The sequence below is a fragment of the Ascidia mentula genome, chromosome 1 (assembly GCF_947561715.1).
Source record: "Ascidia mentula chromosome 1, kaAscMent1.1, whole genome shotgun sequence".
NCBI classification, from domain to species: Eukaryota; Metazoa; Chordata; class Ascidiacea; order Phlebobranchia; family Ascidiidae; genus Ascidia; species Ascidia mentula.
In genome coordinates, this window is record NC_138566.1 from 10,224,437 (window position 1) to 10,234,359 (window position 9,923).

A 9,923-nucleotide genomic window follows, 5' to 3' on the forward strand; every position below is an offset into this window, starting at 1 on the left:
ACATAAACTGGGCACATAGTATGAGCTCTACATTTTTCTAATCAGCCTCATTACGGGCTGATTGTGAATGAGTAGAATTGCCTCCCGCGCTTATACACTCTCCCCAACTATAGTTGCCTAGCTGTATTTACACAAGTCGATTCGGTACGAATTGTTTACAAGTAGCCTACATCGTTGTTTGATGTTTCTTATAGCGAAAGTAAACTAGATGAGTGAGAACATTTAAACAAGAAATAAAGAGAAAGCAGACGAAATAGCCCCAGAAAGCAATTATGCAGTCACTTTCTGAACTTTTAAGACAAGGTTGTCCACATGAAATCATTTTACCCTGATATTAAATTGCCATGAAGTTGTTGCATGTTTAAAACATAGATGTATATTTCTCATACGAATGATCAAGATTTCAAAGAGTGCGATATCCTGATAATTGGTGGAGACCTTGGCACCCTTAAGGTTAGCAATACGTTTGATAAATTAAGCAAAACTAAAGAAGTAAAGTAATAATTTTTGACCACATATAAATATTACATACATTCCCGTATAGTATTATTCGATATTTACCAATTTTAAAACATTTTGTTGTCTGTGAACAATAACGAGTAAAAAAATCATACCACTACGATACTACGTTGTAAAACGGCGATGTTGTAAGTGTTTAAAGTTTTGTAACCTGGAGAAAGTTTTTATCAGAGACTACTCCGTTTTTAGGAAGATTTTACCAACGATTTTTGTGAAATATTGTACACTGTTTGTATACTCCTTGTGATCGTCAGATCAGGTTTGACATTGGAGTCTTAGTTTAAAAAATAGTTGATGGTCAAGCTATGACATCACACTGAAAATTTTGTAACTGGGTTTTCCTGATTTTTAGAATAGGTCTATATATAGGTATTTATAATACAATGATGAATTATACACTGGACACCAATTATACCTTTCCATGACTTAATAAAACCCTTGTCTTGATAAAGTTAATTGTTAAATTCTAGTCCTTGCAAGCTAGACCAGTTCCAAATTGAGCAATAAACTTTGTTTTCTTCCCAATGTGAGTTATTGAATTGTTGCAAGCAATGTTTGTTTTGTCTATACAGTCAAAGCAATTGTATAAATAGTAATGTTTCAGTACTGAGCAAACGTTGCCATGTCAGTTTTGGACAAAGAAAAACCACCTGTAATTGATGACACTCTTCCATTGACATGTGTCATCACTGGAACAGAAACAGTTCAGTCCCACACTGTAAGTTCTACCTATCTTCTCAAAATGCAAATAACATTAAAACATGTTGAAATGTTGTTTAAGGAATTCATACTGAGAATTCAACGTGGGCCATTAAAAGAAAACACTTGGGAGGTAAGTTGTAAAACACTTTTCTCCAACTTGTTTTGTGGGATACCCTGGTTTTCACAAAACTATTGCAATGCTTTTGTCATATATATAATCTACAAAGCATTCAGAACTTTTGGATGGTTAATTTGTAGAAAGGGTAAGAGTGTAATTGTGCTTGTGTTTGCAATTAGATTCGACGGAGGTACAATGACTTTGTGGTTCTACATGAATCAATAAAAGTGGCTGGAGTTGATCTTCCTCTGCCACCCAAGCGATTGCTGGGCAACATGGAAAGGGAGTTTATTGCAGAAAGACAACATGGTTTGCAGAAACTGATGGAAATGATTCTCAAACATCCAATACTGGCTGCAAGTGATATTGTGAAAAAATTTTTGGATACCATTAACTACAATACCAACCACACAGGTTTGACAGACTTCAAAATTTTCAGAAAGAACTTCTTTTTATTATGTGTTGTGTAGAAGTGGCACTGCAGTTTGTTTCTATGTTCCTGCGCTCGGAGCCATCCTGGGAAGTTGTGGAGCCGTTGCGTGAAATGGGATGGAGGATTAGAAAAAGTTTTTTTCTCATTAAACCAAAGGATCAGCCCAAACAAAGACTGCTACTTACTTGGGTAAATATCAAGGCAATTTTTTGCAAAACATTTATTTTTGCCTTTGGACATAAGTCAAACTATACCTTAAAAGAGTAGTTGTTTCGGCCCGCTTACTTTGGCCTCTAAATCTTGAACAGTCGTCTGGCCCCTGAATGTCAATGCTCGTATATTGTGGCCCTCGGTGAAAAAATTTGCTGACCCTATAATAATGAGTTTCGTGCATAATAATGTAACTTGTGGATTTGGCATTTACTCAAGTGTACCGTATCATTTGTGTGGCTAATAATCGAGGGTCTTTTATATTTTTAATTACACACCAATATTTTACATGTGGCTCTATGTTTCACTAATATTCACCTTTAGATCACACTGTCAACTCCACCACACATAATTATTAGCTAAAATCGCATTTTAAATGACAGATTTGGTTACAATACTTACTGCGGCTCACTTAAACATTACGTTTACCGTTCGATTTTTTTCTACTGTATAAAACTACTCTTAATCAATGTTTTCTGTTGTGATTGTATATTATAGGTTGTTTTTTTGTTTATGCTGAATAAGTATTGCATTCTAAAAATATTTACTATTTTATCCTAGGTTGAATATGGACCAGACCGCCTTTTGACTGCAAAGGACCAGGCTTCGGTAATGAAGCTTTTACCTAATGTACAGGTACTTTACGCAGGAATTTAAAAATATACATCACAATCACCAATAAAACTGTTGCATATGTTTCTTGTAGCATCCGTCAATTTATCCAATTACCCATGCATTAGCCAATGAAAACGGAGCACTTACAATAAAAGGTTTTCTTAAGGACGGCTCCTTGAGGGATTATATATGCAAGGTAAGCCAGACACACATGGCTTGTAAATATATGCTGATGTTATGACATAATATAGCAACTGGTTGGTTTTATTAAATTGTAAAATGGGTTTTCTTATTCAGGTAAAGGCGTTGAAAGCCCCATTTCTCAAGAAATATGCAAATCCCAAGTCTCCATTATGTTTACCGATTCCTGAGTTAAAGCAATATGGCAGACAAATTCTTGAAGTAAGAGACATTAACAGCCTTACTTGAAAGTAATTTTTGTTTTAAATTGGCTCCTAATAATTTTTAAAATTATTTAGGTATTGAAATTTCTCAATGAAAAGGGTCTGGCGTGCCACCATCTACACTCAGGTAATTACAGTAGGAAATGCAACTTAAGTAATGGCTTCACATAAGTTGTGTGTTCCAGGTAACATCCTGATAGAGAAAGAAGTGTGTAAGCTGACAGACATTGAAAATTATCTTCTTGGCATTCCTCCCTACTACAAACCTTTTTACAGCGAGTTCCGAAAAATTCATGTAAGTTTTTTGTTCGTTCTTTTATATTGGAAAGCAAGTTTCAGATTGCAAACAGTGCAGTGTCTGCAACAAACTTCCATTTCTTTCCGTAAGTAAATAATTCAGTTAGAAATAACTAAAAAACTTAGTTAGGTGTTGGGGATCCTAACTCCCATTTTACTCTTCTAGTTCCTTTTTTTCATGTTAGTATTACCTTTGAAACATCTAAAAAAATTCATTTTAATATTTGGTATTTTATATAGAGCTCAGAGGCCATTGATGTGTACAGTTTTGGACAACTTTTGTATGAAATGGTGTACGGTCGACCACTTAACCAAGCAACAATTGACACTCTTCCTCCACAAAGCCCTGCTGAAATAAGTGAGTTTCTCCTAAACCCAGATTTGAAATTGCAACACAGCCTCAATAAACTGTTTTTCAGGGTCTGTGTTGGAATCGATTTTGAGCTTGGAGGCTTGTAAAATGGGCCTGCCAACTTTAGATGGATTATTGAGCCACCCATTTTTCGTCGATGAAACTGTCACAACAGTTGGAATTAAACCTCAACTGAAGGTAAAGTTATTCTTTGTTGGACATTTTTCGTTATTTATTTTATTTGATTCTAAATACAAAAGTAATTTTCTTGATTTTAGTAATACAATTAAGTATTTTATTCTAATGCATAACTTTTGAAGAACAACATTTGCCTCAAAACTATTCAATAGAACTGTTTTGTTTAGATTCCAAGCAAGTTGAAAGAAACATTTCGTCAATATAAAGAAGCTTTAGAAAGGCGCTTGAAGGAAGAACAAAAAGTGGTAAAAGGGGCATTTTTTATAATAGGTTGGACTTGAACTTAAGGTTGAAATTACTGTATGTAGAAAGTATGTCATAAAAACATGTTCCATGATAACAGCACATGATAACAGTATCAACAAATTGACTTGTTGCAATCCTCTAGATCGGTCAAGTTCGCCGCTTGTCAAAAGCAAAAGCACACCATGGTTCAGAAAGCGAAAGAAGAAGGCGGAAACTCGATGCCAGAAAGGCAAGTGTTTACCAATTGTTTTTGCTAAAACCACTTGCATGTCAACTAAAACAAGTGACTTTCATCCGCAGAAGTCACAAAAGAAACTGGATCTTGTCCAAGAAAATGCAGATCAGCCAAGTAAGAACTAGTTCAAGAAAGTTACCACAAAAAAACAAGATTTTGCATTATTATTCTGTTTTTTGTTTGCTTGATTAGGTATGCCCATGTCACAGTACATGCGAAATATTAACAGTGCGACTAATTAATAGTGTTGTTCATTAAATCAGAACAAATAAGAGTGGGGCATTCATCATGCAACAAATGTTAACCTCCTTCTAAAATATTATCATTAATTATTCCAATGGTTGGATGTTAAAAAATCCTTTTCAAACAAATTGGTTTTGAAAAAGGAGAAATCAGTAACGAACAACCTGAAAACGGGCACCAGTAAGATCATGTGCTGTTCTGTGCAGAAGGGTCCCAAAACGAGTAAATTATAAAATTATCTTGGGTGTTTGTTGTAAAAGCTGTCACAGCTGTCTTTTGTATTTATGCATATTACCGCGACTGGGTGCAGATACTAAAAATTAGGTAATATCTCTCACGGTGTGGCACATCACTACTAGTTAACAGTGGTTCAGTTTTTGTATTTGTGGACACAGTGTTGGGCCATTCTGTGCTTTCACTCACTGTATTTTCATTTTACAGATTCAAACAGCCCGACCACACCCACAGCAAACTCCAGTGATGCAACCACACCTGGTAAGTTCTCCACATTCATCAGCATTTTTATGTTATTTTATCAACCTTCACTGATTTTTAACAAACACAGGCTTGAAGCCACTGGACTGGTTGTGTTTTTTGCTTCCTTTTATTGTTCTGATGGGGGTAGTTGAATGAGTGTGAAAATGCTTGCACTGCAACTCATATAAATAGATAGAACACATTTATTGCAAACTTAAAGATGCCTGCAGAGACATATTAGGAAGGTATTTGATATAGCTAATCGTAGTAGTGGGAACATAAAATTTGTGTCACACAAAGTTAATGAAAAGAACAGACCCAGTTAATTTCCTGTTCAACTTAAATATCAGTGGAGCAAGTACATAGTATATCGATGACACGTGATTTTTCAAGCATTTGTAGAACTGTAAGTTTAAATACAACACCTGAGGTTTTGTGTGTACTTTTAAGATTGGGGTAGGGCTTCATTTGCAATTTCCATAGTAAGAGATATTTTTCTCTTTAAGCATCAACGTCATAACTAAAGAAACAGAAGGGGCAAACGGAGGTTTGTGTATGGGTGCTTGTTTGCATGCCCGCATGTAATGTCACTTTTTGTGCTTGCCTGCGCCATCTAGCGGTGGCCGGAATGTGCCCACACTATTTCCAGTGGGGCGTAGCATACAATACTTTATGGTGCGGTTCAATTATTTGCACACTAACCTGTTGCATCCACAAAGTTTTGTGCTTGCCATGATATCAACACATTTTTTTTGGTGATTATAATCTTTGCATTATGTCTGTTATATTTGAGTTAAGCTACATTACAGTGTTACTAACATGTTGGTTTTTTCAATACAATTGAGTTGCTGAAATCAGTTATCTAACTTAAATTAATTGTTTGGACTATTAGTTTGTTTTGGTTCATATTTTACATTAAAATATACCGTAACTAATTTACTTTGGATAAAAGCCAAGCACTAACTTTAAGGTAGCGCCAACATCTGGCTAAAATTCATGATGGTTTGCAATCTGCCTTACCATTTGCAAGTAGAAAGCTTTTCGCAAGCAAACTGTTGAGTTTGTGGTGAGAAAACCAACTTGATAAACTTAAACAATCTTTACTTTAGTTTAAGGAACTTTTTATCGCATCAGTAGGTAATTGTCGCAATGTCAATCTGTTATGGTTGTTCTTTTTCTGCTGTACTTTGCTGCTGTTGTTCAACATATGCGCTGTTTCTGGTCCAATTGCAACGCTTTTGTAACAAAACAGGCCCAAAAGTTACAGATCAAACTGCTCTTCACAGTTCAAAGCATTCCTCCTCCACCTCCAAGCGGGATCCCACCTCCTCCTCCTCCGAGTGTAATCCCTCCTCCACCGGCGGCTGCAGCTCCTTCGCCTCCTGCTGCTTCTCCCGCACCAGCGTCGGGAGCGGGACGTGGAGCTCTTCTCAGCTCAATCCAGGGTTTCAGGAAGGGTGGTTTGCGACAGGCAACAACCGTCGATAAATCGGGAGCGAAAGTCTGATTTGCTTCGTAGGGGAAGTACCCGATTGTTAATCATCAGGTTGTTGTGATTCTCGATTACGTCACATCGCATATAGCGCGTATTGCCATAATTTCACTGATTTTTTAAAGATGTAATCTGTAACCGTTTCGCTTGTATGATTTTCCTGCAACGATTGCGCACGTCATGGAGTTGAATGTAGCAAAGAACGCTTCAATCATATTCGCCAATTGTTGGGTCCAAGGTTATTTTTCATTTAATCTTTTCAATGTTTCATTTCTTGGCCATAATTGAAACCTGTGTGTGTCAAGGATTTTTAATCTACCACGATCCGCGGTTCGCTCAGTATTTTAAAATTTCGACTTGTTTCGTGGTTTATCGTCATTCATTCTAGCTGTCGTCACTTCTGTAACACTTCGTGTTCGTGCAATAAGTCCTTTGGGCAAGTTTTCATTTTCGTTCCCCGAGCGTTGAAAGATTACGTTAACATGATTTCAAGTAAAAAATGTGTGATTTTTCCAAACCAGCCGTCAGCAAAGTTAAACACGTCAAAGAGTAAAAGTGCACACGGCCATCTTCCAATATCATCTCAAACACTTGTTGACGGAACATACAACGATCGATATTTCTGGGTTTATCTTTTTAATGTGTCGAAAGTCAACTATGGTGCATTTGAATGGGTGGTTCTTAACCTTTTTGTACCAGGAGACCCCTCTATTTTTATCGAAAACTACAATATACCCCCCCCCCCCCCCCCCCCCAGAGATTCACTATGATTTTGCACGATTCTGGGCATTTTTATGTTTAAAATATCTTCGAAAATAGGGGTTTAGCAGTCATATTCCGCGCACCTCCGACAACGCTCTACGAACCCACAAGAGGCCGCCGATCGACCCCCGGTTAAGAACCACTGATTTATATTATAACGAAAAAATATTACTACACAACAACGACCACCGATTTTGTAACATAAGCCATGTTTTACACCCATGTTCATCACATCTCTCCAAAGTTTACGTCACACCGCGGTTTGAGTGTAGGCGACGTCACCACCGCACACCACAGCCTTAATAGTCGTGTCGTGACCCGCAAACTGGTACACGAGATGCTCCCACCTATAACACAGCGTTATTGGAGTTTGCCGCAACAAGTTATTAGTTTTAGAGATGTTGATTGGGTTGGGGAAATTGGATACACTCAAAATGTGCTTTACAAACCTCTTTGCATTGACGAGAAGCAGATTTGCTCTTTTGCCGACTTCAATGCTGCCGTGCGTCCGGGACTTCCCCAATGCAGCTGCCGCGTTTATCGTCGAAGCGACGAGAGCTTCTTCCATAGAAATCTTGAAGTTGACGCAAGCGAGATGCATAACCGTTGGCTGGCGGTAAAAACAGTAAATGTGATTTGTTGGATGAGAAGTTGTGTCACTGATCTACCATGCTGAGGCAATAGGCGTTTGGATTGAAATCGGAACCCAATGCAACGGGAACTCCAGCCTCGATCATTTGTCGGACGGGTGGAGACTTCAAACTGCAACGCAAACAGTGTAGCGATAAGACTCCACACATTTTGATTAAAGTCTGGGAACATTTATAATAATCAAATAAAAAATATAAATTTATAATAAAGTCTGGGAACAGTTCATAAATCTCAGTATTCAACGTTTAATTCTCACATTTCAATGCCGTATTTAGCAGATATAAATCTGCAAGCATTGGCATCCACAGCACATTTTTAAACCTATTTACAGCAATGAAAAAGCTATGGTGTAACAACGGACGTGACAATTGGCTAACCGCAATATATAGGCCGTGGTTGGCAGGACGACAGCTACTGATCGAGACTTGGACATTGCCTCGATTCCTTGTGGCGATATTTCTTCTAAATGACTGATCGCATGAGCTTTCAATTCTGCTCCGAGCTGACAAAAAATAAAACATTTGCCCACTTATTTTCACAGAAAAACACAATTGTAACACTGTGAAATATTATGTGCTTCAACAACGGAGTTAAAAGTTTGATACCTCTGCTCCTCCCATCGGATGTAGTTCGTCGCCGTGAAAATTGATCATCAAGCCCATATCGAGACCCTTTTGCAAAATACGTCGAGTTTGTTCCACGTCGAAAACGGATTTTTCGCAAAACACGTCGATGTTGTCCACCTTTAACCTCCCACCCTTTATCTCCTCTTCAACTGCGGGCAACTGTTCATTCAGCACGTTTGCAGTCGCTTCTTCTGGCGTACAACCTCTGGTACCAACAAAAAAGTAATAAGTTATGATCTTCTTGTACAAAACTGGCACTGCATCACAGGCACCTTGGAACGGCATGAGCCCCACAAAACGTAGTGGAAATGTTTATTTTGATCGAATCGTTGTTTCTTGCTGCTTCTATAACTCGAAGCATTTTGATTTCGGTTTCGGCGTCCAGACCGTACCCACTTTTGCATTCAACCAGCGTAGTTCCACATTTGATCATTCTGCACAGGTAATAAAAGATTGTCATCGTGTGTATATATTGTGTGTATATATATATATATGTATAGGCCCATGGGTAACCCTAAATGCATGAATATGAATATGACTACATATTAGGTGAATTTACACCACCACGTTTCATTTCCTAAATGCTTACCGCAAAAGTCTTTCATTGAAAGACTGAATCAGCTCTTCTTGGCTTGCTTTTCTCGTGTGTTCAACCGTAAAGTGAATTCCCCCACCAGCCTAGTAAGAAACCGATTTTTAACATCAAAATAGTGTACGGGAACAAACGGCCAAAAATCAACAACATCATAAACTCCATTATTTTCTACCTTGTGTACGTCCATGTAGGTGGCGCCAGCGAGTTTCATTGCAAACTCATGAACGCGGTCGCCAGCCCACACAGGGTGAGTGTGGGCGTCGACGAGGCCCGGAAGCACGCAACAGTCGGTGGCGTCGATCACGTGGTCAAAACAGGATTGTTTGTATTTTTCGGCAACGTACGAGTCATTCCCCACTTCGGCAATATTACCATTGCTGCGTTACAAAGTTAAACCTTTTACAAGTTGTGAAGGCTACTGCATGTGATATATATACATAATTTGAGGCAAGACGGTCAGGTGCCTAAGGCAAATAAAGTCATACTTGTCCACAGCAATGCTCAAGCCTTCGTTTCCAGCATTCACAACTGCCACGTGTTTCATTTCATCTCCAACCAACACATCTTGACTTCGGTCACAAACCTTTACCACCTGACAAGCTGACTTTATTAACAGTTTCATGGCTTAGCCTTACTAGTTCCTGCACAACGCCTGCAAAACAAGCGCAGTACGTTATGTGTTGGTTTAACGCAAGCACGATCGAGTGTGCTTGCATGTTTCCATTGGAGCGTGACGGTCATGCACAGC

General features: G+C 38.3%; 2 protein-coding genes across 3 annotated transcripts; one reads left to right on the forward strand and one right to left on the reverse strand.

The window, feature by feature from the left end:
• The first annotated feature begins 1,095 nt into the window (after positions 1-1,095).
• Positions 1,096-7,028, forward strand: LOC145908781 (PX domain-containing protein kinase-like protein). Of its 2 annotated transcripts, XM_082996120.1 has the most exons (17): positions 1,096-1,237; positions 1,301-1,351; positions 1,519-1,753; positions 1,810-1,961; positions 2,544-2,618; positions 2,689-2,793; positions 2,895-2,999; positions 3,077-3,128; positions 3,187-3,296; positions 3,539-3,656; positions 3,718-3,848; positions 4,016-4,093; positions 4,237-4,323; positions 4,395-4,443; positions 5,014-5,067; positions 5,556-5,596; positions 6,336-6,474. In XM_082996120.1, the coding sequence occupies exons 1-16, from the start codon at positions 1,142-1,144 to the stop codon at positions 5,567-5,569; spliced, it is 1,512 nt and encodes a 503-aa protein (XP_082852246.1). In that variant the 5' UTR covers positions 1,096-1,141; the 3' UTR covers positions 5,570-5,596; positions 6,336-6,474. The 2 variants fall into 2 exon arrangements, with proteins under 2 accessions (XP_082852246.1, XP_082852241.1); XM_082996115.1 differs by lacking the exon at positions 5,556-5,596 and having other exon boundaries at positions 6,336-7,028.
• A 140-nt stretch (positions 7,029-7,168) lies between these two features.
• LOC145897898 (putative imidazolonepropionase) lies at positions 7,169-9,822 on the reverse strand. Its single transcript, XM_082986357.1, has 9 exons — positions 9,661-9,822; positions 9,348-9,552; positions 9,170-9,258; positions 8,853-9,014; positions 8,560-8,785; positions 8,332-8,456; positions 7,972-8,065; positions 7,753-7,913; positions 7,169-7,650 (listed from the first exon to the last, which is right to left on the reverse strand). Exons 1-9 carry the CDS (start codon positions 9,795-9,797, stop codon positions 7,554-7,556), a joined length of 1,296 nt encoding a protein of 431 aa, XP_082842483.1. The 5' UTR covers positions 9,798-9,822; the 3' UTR covers positions 7,169-7,553.
• Between the last annotated feature and the right edge of the window lie 101 nt (positions 9,823-9,923).

Coding starts and splice junctions, on each gene's coding strand:
- LOC145908781 (XM_082996115.1), top strand. CDS start 1,142: ATGTCAGTTTTGGACAAAGAAAAACCACCTGTAATTGATGACACTCTT. Junction 1,962..2,543: donor AAAGACTGCTACTTACTTGG/GTAAATATCAAG, acceptor ATTTTATCCTAG/GTTGAATATGGACCAGACCG. Junction 3,129..3,186: donor GTGCCACCATCTACACTCAG/GTAATTACAGTA, acceptor TGTGTGTTCCAG/GTAACATCCTGATAGAGAAA.
- LOC145897898 (XM_082986357.1), bottom strand. CDS start 9,797: ATGAAACTGTTAATAAAGTCAGCTTGTCAGGTGGTAAAGGTTTGTGAC. Junction 7,914..7,971: donor ACGCCTATTGCCTCAGCATG/GTAGATCAGTGA, acceptor TTTTACCGCCAG/CCAACGGTTATGCATCTCGC. Junction 7,651..7,752: donor CTTCTCGTCAATGCAAAGAG/GTTTGTAAAGCA, acceptor GCTGTGTTATAG/GTGGGAGCATCTCGTGTACC.